Below are 23,712 nucleotides of genomic sequence, written 5' to 3' on the forward strand. Positions count from 1 at the left end.
AAGGGGAACACCTCGTGGTGCATTGCGTGCAATTGGAAAGCGGAGTTGTCCAAGGGAGACAACTCTTGACGTGTTACTCCAGGTTGGCTGGAATGTTTAACAACCTCTTGATTTTCTTCGCCATTGTGGAAGCAGCTTTGTTTAACCTGACATCGTTCGCTCCTTCGATAAGTGATCCATACTTTTTACATGTACTTACTCACTATGGTATATACTGTTCTCTGAAGTTTATTTTTGAGGTTGGATGTTTGGTCGTTAGAACCTGACGTCAATTTGTTAAAGTTTCATACTACTGTCAAAAAAGGTTTGTTAGTCGATGGGTCGATATTTGCTTTTCAGTCGGTTATATACTTGCAGGCTTGGTATTGCAATTTGAGTTAGCGCACGATGCTGCTAACCATCGCGGGCCATGTTGCATACTGACACCCGGCAGTCCCCCTTTGGGGTCTAGTCATTAATGCTTGTATGGTTTGTCTAGAAATGTTGAATAATTGCAAGTATTGAAATTTGGGTGGGCTCTCGATGTTGCTTACCCTCGCGGTCCATTTTGCATATTGACATCCGGTAGACCTCTTTGGCTTACCCTTTGGGGGGACTAGTCATTAATGCTTGTATGGTTTGTCTTGAGATGTGTGCATCTTCTTGAGTCTTGTACTGTCTGTTCTATTGCCGTCTGGGCTGTAGTTTGTACAATTGTGTTTAATGTCCAGGCTGAATTTTTCAAGATATTTAACAGCATGTGGTGATTACCTGCAGATGGCTGCATTACCAGCACTTTGATCGGTCTTCCAGAATTCCTTCTGACATATGCAGGTGTCCGTAAATGCCGCTTCTATACAACACAAAAAGAGCACACTACACAGCAAATAATAATCTGGCAACATCTCCCAACCCTCAACCATATATGTAAAATAACTCCACGTTAGTCCAATATCTTCTTTATAACAGAAACTGATATAAAGAAGATGTTGGACTAACGGGGACTAAACGTCTTTATTATTTTATTATGTACTACATGTACACCGAGTGAACATTTGCCTCATGTTTGTATATATATTCGCAAGTCTACGTAACATACGAATGTTTTACTACAAGAAAAGTCGGTAAAATCAAACTCAATGGCGTCGGCTTCAGCAGTTACGAGCGGACGTCCGGCGTCGTCTTTCCCTGACCCCTCCAGACAGTGCAAATATGTCGCAAGCACACTATGGAAGAAAACCAACATTGACATTTGAACATGAGATTTGACATACTCCCAAGAACAAATTTAAATAGACAGTGTTTACAGGCTGTGAAATTGTTGGGGCATAATTTCATATGTGTCATCTTCTTATAGATAAATATACTGAGTCAAATTATAAACTTCACATTTTTAGAAAGAAAAGTCGGTAAAATCAAACTCAATGGCGTCGGCTTCAGCAGTTACGAGCGGACATCCGGCGTCGTCTTTCCCTGACCCCTCCAGACAGTGCAAATATGTCGCAAGCACACTATGGAAGAAAACCAACATTGACATTTGAACATGAGATTTGACATACTCCCAAGAACAAATTTAAATAGACCGTGTTTACAGGCTGTGAAATTGTTGGGGCATAATTTCATATGTGTCATCTTCTTATAGATAAATATACTGAGTCAAATTATAAACTTCACATTTTTAGAAGTAATCCCATATATGATATACAACAGACAAATGTATCAGAGAAGGTAATTTTTACATGTGGTCGACCTGGCCGAGGGGGATCAGCGGTGGTACCCGTTTGCTGTAGACGCGTCTGTAAATCATAAACAGTCCGTCGACTACAACCCATCGTCCTTGCGGCTTCAACTTCGGACGTTCCCGTCTGCAACATGCCGATGACACGTTGACGTTGGACATTTGAAAGTCGTGGCATGTCAAATGACCGAAAAGACTTTTGTTTTCTTGTGTTTTTCTGTATTTGTTAATGACAGCTAACAAGTGTGGCTGAAAACACGTGCGGTACTATGACCACGTGACCAGTTGCACGTGAAAAAACACTTTTGCCACTAAAGTGCTGTGCATATGATGTTGATGGGTTCACCTGCACACGGGTGTTATCTGAAGACAATACGTGGCCATTACTGTTTCAATACACAATAAGGGCCCACAATGAAAACTGGTCAAAATGTTAAAATTTTAGGATTGTGAAGTTTTTAATTTGGTTCAGTATATATTTGGAACTCTCCGGCTACTTTCAAATGTACAATATATGATATGTTACCGGTTATTCTCATTTGACTCAATGTGGTTGAAAAATGACGATGTGCATTACACTATAATGTCACACAATGACAACTTGACATTGGACGACGATAGGATCTTATGACATCACTACATCGCGAAGAAGTACCTGCATCACATTATTTCGATGACGTATTACCAGTGACAATACGATAACAATTCACATACGATAAAAATTCGCATTGAGACCTTGGCAAACTACGGTTCTTCGACATCATGAAATCAACTCGGATTTAGGCAGTTCGCCCCTACGATATTAAGAGAAAGAGATATCAAGACAAAATATACCATGCAAGCACCACAGCAATATAGCCCAACAATATTTGCAGAACGATTCTGGTTCGTTTTATGATGGTATAAAGGTGTGTGTTTGTGACCACATTGATGGCGCTCATCACTGACTGCTTGTAGTGAATGAATGTCTACAGACAGATATGTATAATTTTCCAGACAGGTTAAATATGTCACTATTACACTGTGTAAGCGACATAATATTTACATTATTATTCCTATTGAACAGTAAAAATAGACACAAATTTTGTAAACTAAACATGAGCGACTGAGTGAGTGAGTGAGTATGGTTTTACGCTGGTTTAAGCAATATCACGACAGGGGACACATTTGGTTGAAATAATGCTGTTGTTGAGTCAGAGCGATTCAGTGCATGAAACATTAATGTCACCACAGGACAAGATTGATAAGACAAGATCCGGACACGTCACAATACGATATAATGACATCACTGCATCGCAATGAATAACACGCGTCACCTAATATTTATGTCGTTATGACCAGCGAAAATACGAATAATAACAAAGATTCGGCAATAGGGCAGTACATCAATAGGACACTACCATGAAAAAACATCACAGCAACCGTTCTAGCACCACACACTGCAAACACGAAAACGTCGTTTTTTTCCGTATATGGTCATTGGACGGAAAAACGACGTTATTTGGACGTTTTCAAACCATCGTTTTTCCGTCCAAATAACGTCGTTATTTGACATCGGAATTTACTGGGAGAGAACGATAGCGTTAAGCTCCTCCCTTTCTTGATTGACATTGTCAATCAAGCAACAGCGTCTACCGGTATTTCTACTTCTCAGTTTTCATTGGTCAGTCCCCGCGTGTTAGATTACAGGCCCGCGTTTGACGCTGCACTCGAAGCGCTTAGCGGAAGTACTGAAATCAATCGTTCTGCGCATGCGGATTACTTAATGCCTTGACTAAATTTTCCGTTCTGTGCATGCGCAATTTCGCGTATTGTTTGCTAGAATTAATGTCACCACTATTTTTACAATGGTTCATAAACACAGTCACGTGAAGGTTCAGAATCGTAACGAGTAACTCCATTTAAATTGAAGAGTATGCCCAGTGATATGGGAGATTCCAAGATGAAACTATTCTTTGGCTATCTAGGCTGCCACCCAAACCGATCTAAACGGGACCCGATAGCTTATTGTATGCTATATAGTCATATGGAAGTGGACAAGAACTATACATTGTATTCCGGCCGATTGTTCTTGCATTTACTTATAAGTCAGGAAAATGGACTTAAAAGGGGAGTTGTTGAATGTAATTTTTTAAATTATTAAATGTTGCCTATACACTAATCTGGACGAACTTCTCATTGTTCTGTTTATGTCATCCTATATACTATTAGTATGTTACCGTTCTAAAGTCATCCTCTCACATAACATTATATTGTTCATAGTATCAAAGTTTAATCAACAATATCAAGAGCAGCGATTTAAACCACTTAAACACCCAAACACAAGGCTGTTATCAAGCGCTAGTGCAGACGTGATGCATCGTAAAACTGTATCGTGATATCTTCAGAAATACAATTATACTACGAGATAGTACGGCTAACGCGTGACTCACCGGTGGAACAAAGACAATATCGCTAATACAGATATAACGTATTTGAATGTTAATACTAAAGACAAACAATCATTATTTTTGCAGTGACGATATAACACGTATACACGTTTATTGTTAACTTTCATCAGTTTTGCTCTTCATTTTAATAACTTTGTTTTCACATATATATGTAGCAATACCCGACAAGCATGTCATACATAATTATGGGGCAGTTTTCAATCTTGCACTGACTTACTCTGGTGTTAATGAGTGAAGTTTATTGGCTTGTGTGTAAAACCCCGTTTTTCTGGTAATCCTATTATTACTTAGTTTATTTCTATCTAATGACACCCTGTACTCTGGATCATGGCTCCGTGACTATCCATAACAATTAAGATGAACATTCAGTTCAAGTAAATGAATGAGTTTGTTTTGACGCTACAGTCAGTCAAAAAGCCAATGCTGTGAGGTTTGATAACACACTTCCACCAGGTCGAACATCGTGGATCCTCATTTTCTGCCTAAAGAGAATCATAGTTCATATGCTAATCCATCTGCGAATACCCTCCCACTCAAGATGACCTTACTTGTTGCTGAATCTATCATCTATCCCCCGAATCTCACACACACTCAGCCGCGCCACCGCAGAATGTCCGTCCAACTCTGCAGGGGGCATTCTCAGTGGCTTCAAACGCGCTGAAATGTTTTCGCCTTGCATCCACGATGGTGGACAAGTGAAATCGTATGAAATTTGGCTATTTTAGGTCTTATCTCTTTTTTGATTACCCAATAAAGTCAATTCATAGTTACACGGTTGTGAAGCTTACAACTTTATAAGACTTATTCATCTCATTCCAAAAAAGCTACTCGCGCTCACATAAAGTTGTAGTTATTATGTCACTGTTTTATTTCTTTAAAAATATATTACATGTTCAACAATAACAATTAAGATGAACATTCAATTTCCGATATTAGTAAATGAATAAGACATTAGTGTGTTTTACGCCACAATCAGTCAAAGACCAACGTTGTCCGGTCTGATGACACACAATGTACCAGGTAGCACATTGTGTACACCCTATCCCCATTGAAGTCTCCACTGTGGGTATTCCTGGGGACGAAAAGGTCCCATGTACCTAGGAATTTCATCAATACATTCATGCGCGGCATTCTCTGCCTAAAGAAGATCATATAGTTAACATGCTAATCCAACTCGAACTACCATCCCGCTCAAGATGAATGTTTTATGTAACATCCAACAGGCCCACATTTACGCACGCACGCACGCACGTGCACACACATATTTGGATTTACCAATCCCTGAATTGAGAAGACGTGCGTTACGAAGCTCCTCCAAGTCATCATCAATATCCGTATATGTCTGTGATATCATTACCCATCCAAAGCCGAATATACATTTATTGTGTTTTCTTGACAACAATGCCTTTAAGAAAGTGGTCAACAGTAACACACATTATATTTGGATACCACTTTCTCAGTAAACTACATATTTTTAGGGTGGAGATAATAGACGTTGATGGTTGATTATCAATGGACAAATTAAAGCCAAAACTTAACTTATGAATGATTGGTAATGGGAAATGGACAATGGGCAAACGGGAGGCGGGGTAATCAGCGCCATGCCAGTTATCTGTTGGCTTCCCTTGTTGCGTTCCCATCTTTGATATCTTTTTACTTTTGTTGTTCTTACAGGTACAAATATATGTTCTCTGCCTCATAGCATTTAATAATGTGCACCTGGTGAAGGAGAAAGTATATATTCCGAAACGCAGTGTTCCTCCGTTGACATCCATAAATATTTTTCCTTGTGTGTATCAGTTCTTAATGTCCTTCAAAGACTCAATCTAGCTTTGTTTTTAAATGTGGTGATATTTGCGTAGAATATAATATGGTCATGCCTATATACATTTGGGTCTTTGTCTACATAAGCATTTAGACATACAATTTAAAGCTAAGGACATTGCTAATTCTGCAGGCATGAAGTACACGCCATAGCAAGCTGTGATCTTTATTCATACTTTAGATATTCGTAATGGAGATCTGTAACTGAAGTTTACCGTAATCTTCCGCAACTCTCACCTCCTGACCAGTTGAACGTCTTAGTGCATTCAGATGCCATTGTAAAATTCCAGGCTGCCCCTCTTTCTGTGATGTTTTGACGGATGAAATCTATTGCGTTATAATAATCTCTGTTTGCTGATATATAATATGTACATGTTGTAAAATATTTACGATATTTTAAACGTGTAATTCGATGCATATGCAATGCAGTGTGAACATAAGTGCGGATGCACGAAGGCGGTTATAGTCATAGTTATACTGCGATGGATGTAGGGGAATGGTAGGGGGGTGTATGTATGTATGAAAGCACGAATACCGATACACGAGGGCGGATATAGTTATAGTTCGATGGATGTTGGGGAATGGTGGGAGGATAGATTATGTATGAAAGCATGCGCATGGATCCATGATGGCTGACGTAGACATAATGGTGGGTAAAGAAGAATGTGGTGTGTGTGTGTGTGTGTGTGTGTGTGTGTGTGTGTGTGTGTGTGTGTGTGTGTGCATGCGTGCATGCGTTGTGATACGAGGGTTGGCGAACATGTTGTCAGATGATTGTGTGAGTAAGTTAAGTGGTTGAGGATGTGGCGGGTATGAGTATTCGTACATGCAGACTTGGGGTTGGGGGACTGGGTGTGCCTGTACTGAGGTCTTTTGTTTCACTCACTTATAGTGTTTTCTTTCACTCAAATACTGTTTTACGCATTTTAATGACTGAAACTGTAGTGACTCAAAGGTCATACTGGCCGGGCATTCAACATATCTACCCCAACTACATACGTAGCCATTTTTATGGTGTACAATTCTTCTTCTACCTCTCTCACACACACACACACAAACACACACACACACACACACACACACACACACACACACACACACACACACACACACACACACACACACACACACACACACACACACACACACACACACAGACACACACACACACACACACGCATTAATTGTTTTATTAAATGTATCTTCGAGAGTCAGTAAGAAACTAGAAATAACTGCCTTTGTTCTGTAAACCTCACCAAGTTTCAGCTTTCGCCTCTTCCTTTGTGGACTGAGGTTTCACATTTGTAAAATGATCTCTCTTATCTGTCTGTACCATCAACTTAACTGCCCTCACCCCCTGCAGTTTTCCCGTCCCATATTGCCAAGCAGGTGACCCACAAGGAGGAATACCGCCCTCCCTCAGTCCAGTGATACTGTTACTAGCACAATATGTTGGGGATACGTAGCCTTGCTGTGGGCAAACATTTTGTAACAATTTGGCAAACTTTGATATGTAAACAGCAAATATTATTCAGTTTTATTTCAACAAAAACGGAAAAAATCGGATCCTACTTATTTTGTGGATACCATAATAATAAATCAAGCCAATAGATCGTTTGAGCTGGCATGAATATAAAAAATAATTAGCAAGTCGATAGTCATAATTCCCTCTGTTGGTCCCACGTAAAATGTTCTTCACGAATAGAATAGATGGCTGATAGACGTTCGACCGAATAATATCATTTGCTAACTTCAACTGTTCATCTAATTTCCATGAATGTATGTTACATAGTTCATATGTTCATGGGCTTCTACACTGAATGTATAATGTGGAGGACTACTTCGCTTGAGGATAAGTAACATAAATAATGATGATAATTATGATAGTATTGCCATTATTATTCCTTCAGATTATTAAAAAAAAGTTATTATGTTTTCATAGAGAGAAAGAGGTATGGAGATTGTGAGATTATTTTTAGCATCGGAATTGTTAACATAATTCTTAAAGATATTATGTTTTGTTTGTTTGTTGTTAAATGCTGCACTCAGCAACGTAAGGATATTAAAACATTACATTTAGGTTCAGTTGTATTTTTATATTTGTATCATTTTGCAAATGTTACAGAGACCTGATAAGGGATATATAATAATGTATAGTCGCTATTCTTAAAGTAAGAATATGTTAGATTTATCAACCAGAAATATTGCACACAAGAGGATAATCATATTTCATGACACTATTCAACGTCGAAGTCAACGATATTTGTGTATGTTATTGCTACATGACACGGATACGTCATGATAAAGCAATTAGAAATTGACATTTGATGATATAAGATAGCTACGCGATAAATCACAAAGAACAAAGAAGGAAGCGATATTTATTTCACGATAAAAATTGTTCTATCATGACGTCATTTATTGAGATTCGAACATGCACTCGCAACTTGAAAAGTAAAATTTGTAAATTTGACCTTATTTTTGAGAGGTATGTGTCTAGTGAGTTGTTCCCAATAAATGTTGCTGGAGAATCCGAAAGTGAGAGTGATATGACAATCGGTATTGGGAGAAAAGGTACAGATGATTGACGAGAAAATTGTGAGAATATGCGGGACCAAACTCAAATCCTAAAATGGATTTATCTAGCATGGCCGCTGTCGGATTCTATTCAAGGAATCATCATTATTTAAGTACGGGTAAATATTGTAAAGCGTGTATTTTTTCCTAATTTAACACCCTAAAAGAGGCTGTACGTAATGTTGATATCTCATATAGAAATAAACGAGTCTCGGTCGTTGTTTATCGTACAATAAACAACTCCCACTCGTCGTTTGTTTCTTAATTACATGACCATATACACTAACTTTATATCTTTTCATGTTTATCGGTCAACAAAAGCGACATAAGCATTTCCATTATCATGAGAAACCCTTGCCAAAAGTAGCGCCAACTGCACCATTGCGACAACATCAGGAGCATGTTTCATGATTCATCATAATAAATGATGACATTGGATGCTCGCAAAAACGCGAGCTCATTCCGATCCACTAGTGGCATCCGCCACAAACACATCCAAAGGCAAGCCAATTGTTCACCCGAAAAGGCAGAGAATTGCATCTGACATCATTTTTGTCATTGATTCGTCAAACCTGGAAATGCCGTCTACACGTCCAACACAAAGTCCAAGCCAGGACCCAAATCCTTCAAACCGGGCCAAAGTTTAATTAATTACATACATTTCCCCCTAACCTTAAATAATCTCTACTAGTTCTGAAGTAAATCGTATTTACCCGTATGAATCATCTTATGTTATTTATTGCCGATAAACAGAATATGCACACTTTCTGAAAGTACTGTGTGATAAGTCACGCACCAAACCTATACTCTCGATATACATGCTGCTCTTACTTAAAAAAGAATAACAAGGGTTAACAGGATACGTATATTAAAGTACCATGCTTTCCTGATGTGCTCTCATTCTAATTTGAAATAATGGCATAAATAGTTACCACTCATCTTTCAATATTTTTCAAGGTTGGGTTAATCACGAACATATTTGAATATGTACAACATCTATAGTTACTTATCTTTATACTTAAAGGCATCAGGTTTGTCTGTCATAAGACCCCGAAACAAATATGTCCAACACAGCCCAATATTTGGCTCTTGGCTCCTTGTTCTTATATTTTATAAGTATTGTTTAAACAACTGTTTTTTTCTGTAAAATATGTTCATTTCAGAAATTAGATGTTATTCTAGAATCAGGTCTGTGGTACGTTTACTGCATCAGCATTACATTAAAACGATATTACATTATATAAATTCATACAGAGGAAATGCTTAACTTTTATCTTTTAGGGAAGAGTGCAGGACGACTTGCTTTATACATATAAATGTGGACATATATGTATGGACATTTGGATGATACAGATATACCTCCTTAAAGATAGTACAGTGTTCGTAGATGACTGTAGACAATGGAATAATTATGTGAGTAATCGGGTTAATACCACGTTCAGCAATATTTAGCCATATTGCGATATTGGTTTCCAACATACAAGACGGACCATGAAATTATGACTTGAATTTGGACCTGGCTTTCTGGTGTGATGTAACACCCCAGAATCTCCGGTAGAAAAAGGACTCAAAGCACGAATTAAGATCACGAGATGATACTGATGTATGCATCTGGACACATATTTGCGTAGTATTACTACCTTAATTCATCAGTATATATGTATTTTGCATAAAAGGATATTATAGGATCGACGCTGACGCGCATATAACCTATTCACCAGTGCTGTAATATTTCATTTCTTCTGACATATCGACACGAGAAATTATATTTAAATTTAAAAGGAGCCCAAGTGGGATAGAAATTTGAGTCTGAACCTGTTGAACAAGGCTTGTTTCATTTTGGGCTATAGCATTGCCGCAAGGCCTGGGCGGAAGGGAACACCTGTTTGCACCCATCAGATACCAATCACAACTTCTCTCTCCAAACGAAAACAAAATACGAAAAATGTCGGAATTGTATCCTTCTAATTTTCTATTTAGATACATGTTTTAACTTTAAAGTAATTATATGTATCTCATGTATTATTGGTATCTGTGATGCTGGTACCGTTTTGTTGCCATTGTGTAGCTTTTGTGGAGTTATTATGAATATCAAATACATGCCTTGAAATATGGACTTCCATGACGACAGAATACAGAGTATACATAACTCGCAATTCTATATATTCAGCAAACAGCCCAAAACCGAAACTCCACAACATATCTGATTACACTGAATAAGGCTGTCCCAGTTCTCCATGCGATACTGACGCCTGTTCGTCTCCCAGACCATACAGAATAAATTTAAAAGGAATCCAGCTCAAGTCTAGAACGATTTGGCAAGCCTAGATTGCCTTAATTCTATCCATGAAAGTAAGCATTAATAAAAAAATATTGTTCTTGTCTGCTTCAGATTATATTTTGTAGATACTTATTTTAACTAGGAAAATTGTACTGACACCGGCGCTGTCCCTATTAAAGCTATCCATAAGAATTTCGAATTGCCGTCCATTGTTCGATGTCAATACATCGATGGCAAGTGAGGATATCATAAAGTAATCGTTGATGCCGCGCTACACTTTGATAAAAAATATAATCAAGTTGACTGGTGTGTACATTACTACAGTGAACATGTACATGATCATGCCCTAATAATCAAATGCCGTAATGTCAAATACTAATGTATTATTGTGTGATGAATTTAACTGGATCAGTGGTAACATGTGATATTAATATTCCATCAATTTCTTTCCTGGTTGGTCCATCCATGTCTACAAAATGAAAATAATACAATTAAAATGGAGCATAGAACAATCCTTAATTTCAGGCTAGAGCTGTGGAAATCTAGACTTTCCCAATCATTATAGACTTGAGTTGGTCTCATGTTTTACATTATTCTCTTGGGTCAACGTCACAGTTCATACCATACACTAACAAGACCAGCTTGCCCCCCGCCGGAGCTCCCGGATTTTGGTTATATCATCTAACATGGCCAACTCTGCTCTTAAGTAAACAAGAACCTAATCAGCGAGGGGTCCTTTATCATCCCTATGTGGTTGCTTATGAAAATCTGATATCTTTTCCCAAAGACCTGGTTAATAATATATTTTCTGCTGAATATTCGAAACAAATAGAGTGAGTTGGTACTACATGTACATATGTATACGGTTCTATTTTAAATGACTGCAGCGCTCCATTATGAAAACAATTTGTTTTAACGCCGCTCTCAGCATTATTCCAGTGATATATGACGGCGGTCTGTTGTATATGAAATATATGCAAATTGAATCTTGAATCTTGAAAGTTGTAACATTTCCGCAAATAAGTATCACATGCAGTATACAGTATATCAACTGCAATACACATGAGCACACATTTCCTATACCTCTCCCTTCGGCAAACACCTCATGAGGGTTGCAACGAGGTCACAGGTCAGGCGTGCACTCGTCAGTTGTCTAATACGGTCAAGAGTAAGATCTTCCGGAAGACCACTGCACTGGAGGTATGTGGATTATTGAGGAGGTACTACGTGTTTGGAACTGGGAGTTGAACACTAAGCACTTTTAGAGAAGAGCTCATAATAAAACGTTATGGACTCGCGGACGGACTTGTGTTTTCATTTCAAGACGTACATTTATCAGGTTGAACTTCCTAACTGTAACAATAACTGAACTTTACGCCTTTTATACACATTTGTGATGGGGCGACAATGCGACAACGAGACATATTTTGACCTTGAAAATGTCGCGTTACGGCATCGTCGCCCTTTTGTAAAATAAAGAAAAGGATTATCAAAGAGCGACAATGCGAACACGCGACAATGCGACAAATGGCCAATTGTCGCGCTTTTGTTAATTTTGACAGGTTTTGCTTGTTATTGTAAAGGCGTCAATGCGACAATGCGACAACGAGACAATGTCCCTTCCATAGTAATCCGTGCAAATAAAACTGAGTAATGAAATAGAAGTCTGACATGCCAGACATGCCAGTTAAAAGATAGAGTGTTGCAGCTTCTGATTTCATAGATCTTCAAGAAGGGGTTATCAATAATGGGATGGGTGATGAGTTCAACTGCATACTCTGTGATTAACAATAATGCTCCGAGTCAATACATTTTGTCAAATGTATGACATGTATTACGTGAATGAACATATTATTTATACTCGTCCATGTTTTTGACGGACAAAATAATTTACATGCTCGGTAAAACTCGTTGTGTGTTTCCGTGCTTTGTTCAGGTGAACAATTGACTTGTCCTTGCATGTGTTTGTGACGGGTGCCACTTGTGTGGCAGGATACGCTCACCTTTTCCCGAACACCCATTGGATGACCTGAACCACTTCGGATTTTTATCCCACAGCAGTCTGATACACCATGATATAACTGAAATACTGAAATACTGTACAGTTGAAAATGATGTTTAATGCGATTACCATAGTGTGTTACTGCAACTGTTCATATTTTGTGCAGTGATGTTATGTAATATGTAAAAGAAAGCATATTCAATTATCCAATTGATTTGAATAGAATATACTTGCGTCAGTGTATTTTATTAAGCGAGGAACATATGTTTTAGTATGTTTACAAGAAATATATTCCAAACAATATCCTCATAAGATGAGAAGATCTTTTACAGAATTACCTCAGTAAGTCAATTACAATGACAGCGTCGTAATACATTTACATCAAGTACAATACGTCAACATGGCCGACACGATAAACGTGACGGGAGATATTTTCGAAGTTGTTAATTAACCTGTGGCTATTTCAAGCCTTTGGCATCACTGATCAATTGGCCGATCATTGAAAGGTGATTGTGAAGATGTGTCAAATAGATACTAAGGTAAATTCATAGATTTCTGTAAATTGTCACTGCGACAGTTTGGATTTTTTTTCGTGTTTTTTTTCTCTCTGGGATGGGTTGTAGCGAGGGTATCCTTAAATGGGCTTGCAACCACGCTTCTGTATGAATTCGTACCAGGGAATTCCAAGGGTTTTCCCCAGGAATGTGGAAGTAGTCAGTGTTTACGGCTTTTCAAGAATACAGTCACGTGAAGAACGTCATGTGACCGACCTCGCGTCCAAGTCGTATATCTTGTAAACTTCACATTAAAAAATTAGTTATTGTTATAACCAAATGAAACACAACCCATTATCCGATAGGGGTAACTGTACATAGCCGTTACCACAATAAACTTAGTAACATTGTTTGGTTTGACTTCTTGGCGCGTGTCTGAATTCCATTAACATGTAACATATCCTAAAACTAGCTTATCAGCAAATCTCGCTGCACTGCGCCCGAGAGATACTAGAGCAAGGCATGCCAGAAATACGAAACCTAAAGCTTCCGAAAGGAAGCCTTGGACATCACGTGCGTCGGGGGACCAGCGCCATCTGATTGGCCGTTAACAGTTGTACAAGGCGGAGCAAAAAGCATCGTTTTTCCGTCCATTTTACGCTTGAAAAACTCGACCCTTTTCTGGACACTTTCTAGACGCTGACCAATTAATCAATTTTAATGAATTTTTAGTCGTTTTTCCGTCCAATGACCATATACGGAAAAAAACGACGTTTTCGTGTTTGCAGTGACATCACTACATCACAACAGTATCTAGAAAACTGTACAACATTCTGTTCAGTCCTGAAATTGGATTCCCGACGGCGCCCATCAATGGTCGTTTATTGTAGTGCCAATGAGCAGAAATTGATATTTTGACTTAATGAGATGACACGAAGATGTTGATTATGCGTGATATCGAAGGGCTGCGTATTTAGTAATAACCGCATGTGCCCCTGGCAGACAATGTGACAATCGTAAGTGCAAAAATAAATGTTGGAAAATGCAAGTTGATTGGGTGATCGAACTGACGAACACAAGTATCCTTTTGTTCTCACCTTTGAAATAATGTGCTTTGTGAAATTGTTTCATATTTTAAAACATGAGTGTCTCCTATATCCCACGTATGACCTCTTCCACGGCAAACTCTTGTGTCAATACTTGATACTACCATGTCATTTTCGGATCCTGGATTCTGATTAGTCCACATGTTATATCGAATCTACTCCATGCGATGATTTTGTTGATGGCTCAGACACGATTGGCTCCGATACGGCAAAGTATTACAGGGAAAATAATGGGAAGCAAACATAAGAGAAATAAAACCAATCGCCACTGAGCACTGACACTATGATGGTAAAATGGAAATACATCTTTAAACCTCAAATTGAAAATAATTGAATAAATCATACGTGATATATAAATATGAAATCTCATGAAGTGTTGACTCACGCGCATATTGCTGTTTCATCTACGGCAGCCGGATTGTCTGTATCATACGTAACTTTACAAGCAGCACATGTCTCTGCCACAGCTGTTGGGAGGTAAACTGAAAACAAACCAATGATGTAATTGGAAATACTTAATTCATGGCAATGGTATGGAGTGTTTGGTGACTTGAAAACAAATAGCACAAGGTTTATTGCGAATGAATGACGTATGCTACCCTTGGCACACATCAATGTGAGCATATGCTGTACTTTGCTCTATCGTTTGACTTCTTTGAGATTATGTTCTATTTTCTATCTCACATATAAATCCCGATGAAAGTGATTTGGTTGTAAATGGGTTACGATTCAAACACATGATTTGAGAAATAAATACAAATCCTAGACGCCGGTGAATAACCAATCTCACACCATAATAAATCGCAAATAAATCACACAGAAACACATTTTGTCATGAAGAGAATATATAACGATAGGTGCAAAATATGCTATATACCTCATCACGTCTCGTGACAGGATTTATGTCGCTGATAGATATGATTATTTCAATGGCAATTGTATAAAAATGTATGTTCCTGCAAACAGAGCTTATGCATGGCCTTAATGTATACTCTTGTCTTCTTCTTACCAGCTACATGGTTTATAAACATTTACAACTATGCGTGTACAATAATACACAATGTATTCGTGAAATGTTTATAGTATGCAAACGACGCACTATTGGATCAATATTGTTATTTATTATAACCTGTTGACATCGAGCACGCCATTAAATGCAGCTTTAAGTTGGTAATGACAGAAAAGGAAGATGTGTCCCTTAAAACCTAACCAGACATGCATGTCACACAATATTGATTTTTTGTCACTGACAGATTTATGACCAGCTACAATAACTATACATCTACGTTTCTTTAAACGTTTAAAGGGCAACTAAAGTGACAAACAATTTGTAATTTTACAGATTTAGTCAATTTCCGAGACACAATAATTCATTATATTTGTAGAATGTATTTGAATGTCCAAGTAAAAGTGACGAAATCACCCACTCCGTAATCAGCTTCCAAAACAAAACTAATGGGGGGCAGGGTCTTCATATTAAATTGTGGTCAAGCATTTGTAATTAAGTATGTTTCCGACTATATGAAATATGTGCTTGTGAATCATTATCAAACAGTGATGATGCCAGTGAAATGTCCTCCATGTGTCTGAGGCCTTGGATGTTGTAACACTTATCAAACAACTTTTGAGCAATAGCCGAATGAGGGTTTTTCAAATCTTCGTCCGACTTCTGTACCTCAAAAGTTATGAAATATAGAAACCAATGGATGAAGTTGCTGGAATATTGCTTGACAGAAGCGGAAACCTGACTACTTGTCACTCTGAATGTTCATGTAAGTATCAAAACATGAAATAGATGAGGGGGCTTTTTAACAATTAGTTAATTATATCAGAACATCAATAATCCTGAAGCTTAAACCTAGTGGCCTAATTCCCTTTTGCCGTGTGAGCAACGCAGTGGTGTAGATATCTAGTCTGAGACAAATATTGAATGTTATGTTTGCCCAATTTAAGATAATTATACGTAAAGGTATATTCTCCTGTTTCGAAATGTGTTTCTAATATTCGAAGATCGTAATGTTCTATTCATACTTGATTGCTAGAAAGACTTAACTTATTCTGAATATTGTAACTTTTATAATTCGTAAATCAAAACACTAATTTAAATTGTCTGACGGAAAGGTTATTAATTTAATATGAATATAACCAACAAAACCATTTCCATATCTAAAAATCTCTAAAAACAGAGTCTGTTTTACGATTCCGACAACATCATGGGCATGTGATTATGAACCACTATCCAACAATACAAGGTGTTCGCGAAAAGGTGAATCTATCCTGCGCCACCGGTTGCACCCGTCACAAACACATGTCAGGAAATCCAACTGTTCACCTGAAAAAACTTGGGAACATATGGTACGGGTCAAAATAGGGAATTGCATCGGACATAATTTCACTGATGTGTCAAATTGAAAATGTCCCCCACAAGTCTGCCATAAAATGTATTGAAAGCTTTACTGAGGCCTTGAATTGTGTAACCTTGATCAAACAACATCTGAGCAACAGTTGTATGTCGCTCTTTGAAATCTTGGTACAAAGAGGATGCACGATTGTACCTAAAAAAGTTGTGGAATGTGGACACCAAGCGCTCGAGCTGCAGGAATATTGCTTGACATAAAGGGAAAGCTGACAAAGGAAAGTTAAAGTAATCCCTCTTGTCATACATTCTTGTGGAGAGTGTTTTGTCACTTTGAATCTTTATGCATATGTCTAAATATGAAACAGATGAAGCGGTCTCTCTGGTCTCCTTTATTTCTAGTTCAGGTCGGTAAATCAATGGCAGGGAATTGGCTATTTGAGCTATGAAGCAAAGAAACAACTTACCTAGAAGAAGCAGGATCACGCCAAATTTCAACATGATGGTGTGTTTGTCTGAAGAGTCTTTCTGCGTCTGGACGAAGAGACACGGGGGCGTCCCCCTACATGTAACGCCCGTCTCCATAGTCCCATAATGGTGTGCCACATGGCGTTAACATAACAGTAACATGATCAAGATAATTGGATATGGAGGTGAGGCTTGACTCATGTTTACTAAAAATGAAAAGCTCCTTGTTTGCGATCAAATCTTGTAGAATTAAAAAAACAACAACATTTAATGAACATTCCAAAACCGAGTGATTCTAAAACTAATTGATTGAGCATGTCACATGAACACGTTGATCAGATGACGTCATACCAATAACGTGGCAAAGATGCAATACGACCGAGGGCAGCAATGTCAACTAAGAGGGAGTCAGATCACCAGGAGATATGTCACAAAGGCACGCAGGTTGTCCAATTACGGATCACGTCATGCCGACCTTTCTCGAACTTTTACCGACCAATCTCGTCGTGTCATCTTGATGTGGAACGAAAGACCGAATTGTTACAGGTCCTAGGGGGTAACCAGGATTCATATAAGGTTTCTGGCACTTCTAAGGGAATTCTAGCAGTTTGACGAATGTCCCGAGATTAACAACGGGGTTAGGGTGATCGAAGCAAGAATATCATTTACTTCTTAAACAGGAATTGTGATTATGGAAGAAAGAACAGAGGACTTGCAATTGATTAATATGATAGCCTTGATCTATGTTGATTGATGGTCGATCTGGAGCATGGAAACTGACAATTTCAGTGTAAATGAACAAGAAGGCATTAATATATAATATGTGCTACCACTGAATTCTCTTCCACATTTCATTTAATTAAACATGTATTTTATTAATGTCTTAACCACAGCGAGAACCGCCGTCATGTAGCTGGAATATTGTTGAGTGCGGGGCTAAAAAACAAACAAACAAACAAAACAACGAGAACTACCAAACGAACCTTCACTGTAAACACAAGCAAAACAAACAAAATGTTATTGTTTTATAATAATATTTATATTGCGCATATTTCCACACCACTCAAAGTACTATTTTTACCCCTGTAACTGGATCAAAGTGCAAAGTACAAACCCAGCTGACTATTATGCGCTAGAAGTTTAACAACCACATTGCAATCTCATCCTACCGGGTGAACACATTATGTGATTAAAATATACTCTGCAAAAAAGAAACGGAAAAGTGATGTATGTGATGTGGATGTAATCTTTATGTATCATACTTATAATCAATAGATGGTCATCGATTCTTCAAACTTGGCATACACGGACATTAACAAGATGGCGGTCATCTGTTCTCAATATCGTGTATGTCCAAAACTGACTGGCATCGTCGCCCAATGGAGGCAATGAGATCCGGAATTGTGGCCTGGGGGATGTTAACCCACTCTGTCTGCAGTGCTTGGGCAACTGTCGGAGGTTCTGTGGTTGTTGGTGACGTGCTCGCAGTCATTGAGCCAGTGCATCCCATAAATGTGTTCGATTGGGTATACATATATATAGAGAGAGGTTATCACGCGAGTGTGTTTAGGGATGGTACATATCCTGCATTTGGAATAAACATTGTATTTATCGAACCTTGGCGAGCTAAATACATAGTGTTTATTCCTAATACAGGATATTTACCATCCCCAAACACACAAGCATGATAACCTCTTTATCATATAATGTCATTCTTTAATTCTGTGCTTGAAAATCGCTTTCCCTCTCTCACAAACATCACCGAAACATTGCGAGTTTTCCTGGAATGCGCGCATTAATATTTATTACGTCATAAGGTAAGTGATGTGTCAGTCGGGCAGTGACTATTGCCAATATAGTTCCAACTGAAATCTGTTTCTTATACACTGGCGAAGCGACATTTACGCAAAACAACAATTGTTTTTACTTGCCTTTCGTGGCAATCCATCGCTCTGTTCGCTAGAGTAACTGCCCTTTGTCAAAGGGAAGCTACTCTAGATCTAACCCTAGTCAATGAGACGTCACGGCCACGTTCAGACGTTGTTGACAGACGGGCTGTCATGTCATAACGCTAAGTGCTGCCAGATGTACACACGGCGACCAAACGAAACAAGGTAACAATTCAAACATATTACTGCCAAATCTAACTATATTAATTTGTGGAAAAGGTTTCAAGCCGCAGAGGTCGACAAGCACAGATGTGGCTACTGATTCCGCTTTGCTAGGCCTAGTACCCTCGCAAAATTGTTTCGAAATTTATATATCCAAAGTTGCCAAAAACTTATAAAATGCCTTAGGTACGCCTCAGTTGGACACTGATTTTCAGTATATTAGACTATCCTTTTGATAATGATAGCAATTATCCCTTTAGTTTATCCAGATTCCCGATGGTTAATTCTGACTAGATCGCCGAATGACAAAGGCGACGCCATGTTTGTTAATAAACACTGAAAGTAGTCCTTGCTTGACCTTTGATATTTGCATCTCTATCCGCATATGACCCCAATGGATATCGTTTTTATCCGTTGGCTTTAAAAACCTACCCATTATATGATACATATATATATATATATATATATAGGTGTGTGTGTGTATGTGTGTGTGTATGTGCGTTTTCTTTCTCCATGTTTAAAGTTTCTTGAAGACAATGACTGCGTATTTTGGACTCTTGTTCATTTATGTGAAACTCATTTTGTCTTTACATGTTTTTACGTTCAATGGCTTCGGAAAGTGTCACTTACACGTTTCCATTTTGACTTGAGGATTAAGTATCTTGAGCATAGGAGAGTTGCGTGTGACCGTTAAAATGTGAAGACAACTGTCATCTGCACCGAGACCTGATCTTATTGATCAAACGAAGATGATATGGTTAAACACGCGTATGTATTGTTGTGTTAATGTTACCTTATCTGAGGAAATTCCTTGACAAATCCAATATGTCGTTTGAGTGTTTTGATTACGTATGCTTTTTCAAATCAATATTATAATGGTTAATGAACATTTTTAAAGTACACTCAGTAAAACACAGTAAACAGCAACATAGTATTCTACAATAAATAACCCGTGAAAGTATTTGGAATCAGTGTGTCTTTTTAATCAGCTTGTGTCATGTCAGTCTTATGTTTCTCTTTTGAATGTACAGATCAAGAGTAAATGAAGCGTAAGTAAACCCTTGGTAAAAACGTGCACAGCAGGTATGACGAAGCGATATAATCATAAGGTAACCATAGAGATAACAGAACAATATCGTGTTAATACCTCCTGCAGGTAACGCCACTGATAAGCCAGGATACATACAACTAGCCACATACGTTAACTCGTTGCAACAGTTGTTAATATAGATCTTGGGAAGTCTTTACATTGAAACAGTTAGTGACTGAGTTAGTTACAATTTAACGTCGCAACGGCATTAATTCAGTCATATAACGACGAGAACAAGTTGATAATATCATATACACAAAACTATATTTAAAAACAAATTTGTCAAACATATTTGGGCATAACAATATTATCTACAATTGTTTAAAAGCTACCAGTACCCAAAACTACGCCACCTCGCTGGGGATCATGGGGACCTCCGCTTCATGTACGATACCATAGCAAGATTTACGTCATCACTTTAACCACCGGTGGTTGTGCACTATACAAGCCAATATTACGAAATACTCAGCAATGAGCTGGCTTAAGACGCTGGTTGATGATAGCTACATCGATTATAATAAGAATTACGTGTCACACAGGGGGACAGTCCGGTAACGGTACTTTAACCTCCTCGGCAGAGCCTACGATAATCTTTGTCGATAAAAGCATCACACCACATTTACAAACCAGCAATTACTTATTCACATACATGTTAAAAATTTATGATAATGACCAATCAAGTAGCTCATGATCAGATGCCCCCTCACAAGGGAAAATATAGATTTATTGTTGATAAAGTGAATCCCTTGCAATTGCCAAGTCCACACAGTCCAGCAATATAATCATCAGAAGGATACATTTAGGAGGTTCATCCTCAACTGTTGCAGATGTTTTAACCGTCTGTGGCCAATACGACATCGCCGTAAAACGACCTCATCAGGTCTTGACTGACAACCCAAGTAGGTTTGTCGATGGTTGCTCTAAATTCTTGAAGTTTATTTCTTCCTAACTGGGCGTACCACCTTTTTTGCACGAGTATAAGTTTTCCCGATTTTAAGTTTTGATGTTTGGTTTGAAATTGCTGCACGGGATAAGGAGTAGAAATAAGAGTTTGTGAAGAGCTGCTTTAGCTGCAGCATCGGCTCAGTTACCTGTTTATTCACGGATTACTAGAAACAGACGGTAAAAAAATCCTAGCTAATAAGTTTAACTCAATACAACCAGAGTACTTACTAGATTATCACTGCCCCGTAATCATTTATGAACGAAATATGTGTTCGGATGACCCCAAGTAGCAAGATGATCCGAAAACGGGTCTAACGAATCCTGGAGGTGAAGACACATGATTTTGAAACGGTTTTTATACGTGTGCGCTGGCGTCGGAAAGGGCAACCTTTCCAGGTCAGCCTTGGGAATACAATAACCTGGAGAGCTTGGCAAAGAGTGTTTCTTAACATAGGGAAGACTCGAACCTCAAACTTACCACTTAAGCAATACGGGAGATGTATGTATCTAATCAAAGGGCGGATCATAAGCTATCTATTGGTATCAACCAGATATGGTTGAGGTGGCAAAAATGACCAGACGTACATGAGAAATATCTACAAGTACTAGATAACCCCGCTACTGTGTGAAAACACATTTTCAACACATGATTAAGGTAGCAAACATTTTTGAGATAACATATATATTTCGATTAATTACAGACCGCCATTATACAGCTGGAATATTGCTGATTGCGGCGTTAAACAACAAACAAACAAACAAAAAGGATTTACAACCAGATATGGTTGAGTGACCATACAACATGACCATACGAACATGAGAAATATCTAGAAGCACCAGATGATCCCGCTAATTAGTGAAACAACATTTTCAACACATAAATAAGGTATCAAACATTAATGAGAAAACACATGATATCAATACCTGATGAAATTGTGCCATTAAATTACTAGAGAATAACATTGACGTATCATGGGATCACTAATTCTCTAACAAGAAAAGGTTGACGCTGGACAGCGATAACTGTCGGACTTTGCCGAAAGGTTAGGGAAGACGGATAATTAATAACTGAGGAAGAGCGGACAATGGACCATGACTAGACCCGGTGATATTGTTCAGGTGGATTATGAAAGCTTGGTGGTTAAGAATGATATTCTGGGGCTACACCAAATTGATGTATGGTCTCAAATGATACTTCCTGTTCACGCATACCATAAACAAATTGACATGATAAAATAAAAGGCACTGTTATAAAAGAGATTTATTGATAACACCAGACCACAGGTACCACCGGCTCTCTTAATAGAGTTTAACCATTAATCATTACACAAGGAACAGTCACGCTTGGATTTCTTCCAACATTAAAGTGCCACGCCGTGACGTGGCTGAATCTTTGTTCACACAACGCCCGTCCACAAGATGTACATGCATCTCCCTGGGACACACTTGTCAAAAGCTGTGAAACAGGGAATAGGAGAGTTGCAAGTTTTAAAATATTTCTACATGCATAATGTACCATGAATTGATGCATATTTCTAAAACTCTTCTCGAATGAAACATTATTAGTTATATCAATATTTGCTTTTGCATACTTACTGCAAAATGTTACTGAAGCAGCGACAGCGGTAGTGCTAACACATTGACAAGTGGTAAGTGAGGGCATGCGAATTGGGCCTTGTAGGCACTGTGAAGGACAAGATATGAATATACAAAATTAATTACTCATTACTCAATTGTAAGAATGATATTCGGTAAAGATTGTATCGTAAATGTATCACAGTAGATTTCACCAGTTACTGGAACCAACTTCAGCAAGTCAGACCTCCTCGCTGTAGGATTTATAAAACATTTATTCATTATAATTAGGACATAAATATAGGTAAGTCCTGATTGTTCTTTTCTTCTAGGTGTAAGATCAAGAAAGTAGCTTAAAGATGAGTTTAAATGAATAACATACTTTACATATATTTTCAGAATTACAAGGGTACACGAGGCTTAATTAATAACTCAGATGGACCTTTTGGCATCACTGGAAATGTCGGAATTAGCGGCATCAGTCTTACACTGGCAGGCTGTGGTCATGGCTTATAATATAGGTCAGTGATATCATCAGTACATATTGTAACAGCAAATGTAAAGCATTTCATACAAAATTATACAAAGCTGCATTGGAATGGAAAGTTTTGTAGCAAATCATCTACAGAGTATTTAAGGATGAGAATCAATGGATGTCAACTTCATTATAAAGAGGAACACTACGTATATGCTTACTCTTTCATCAGGTGAATAAA

General features: G+C 38.1%; 1 protein-coding gene and 1 pseudogene across 1 annotated transcript; both read right to left on the reverse strand.

Moving 5' to 3' along the window:
* LOC139462368 (serine-rich adhesin for platelets-like) overlaps positions 1-23,712 on the reverse strand; it is a 120,571-nt pseudogene that overhangs the window by 79,850 nt on the left and 17,009 nt on the right.
* On the reverse strand, positions 747-17,392 carry LOC139462374 (uncharacterized). The gene is made up of 4 exons (XM_071244051.1): positions 17,275-17,392; positions 14,837-14,933; positions 1,090-1,205; positions 747-832 (listed from the first exon to the last, which is right to left on the reverse strand). Exons 1-4 carry the CDS (start codon positions 17,390-17,392, stop codon positions 747-749), a joined length of 417 nt encoding a protein of 138 aa, XP_071100152.1.

Source organism: Haliotis cracherodii, unplaced genomic scaffold (genome assembly GCF_022045235.1).
Source record: "Haliotis cracherodii isolate W230 unplaced genomic scaffold, xgHalCrac1.p SCAF_15, whole genome shotgun sequence".
Taxonomy (NCBI): Eukaryota; Metazoa; Mollusca; class Gastropoda; order Lepetellida; family Haliotidae; genus Haliotis; species Haliotis cracherodii.

Excerpts from the sequence above, each read along its gene's own strand:
- LOC139462374 (XM_071244051.1), bottom strand. The coding sequence starts at position 17,392 with ATGGAGACGGGCGTTACATGTAGGGGGACGCCCCCGTGTCTCTTCGTC. Across the intron at positions 14,934-17,274 it reads CGTGATCCTGCTTCTTCTAG|TTTACCTCCCAACAGCTGTG; the intron begins GTAAGTTGTTTC and ends GTTTGTTTTCAG. Across the intron at positions 1,206-14,836 it reads GATGAAACAGCAATATGCGC|TGTGCTTGCGACATATTTGC; the intron begins GTGAGTCAACAC and ends TTTCTTCCATAG.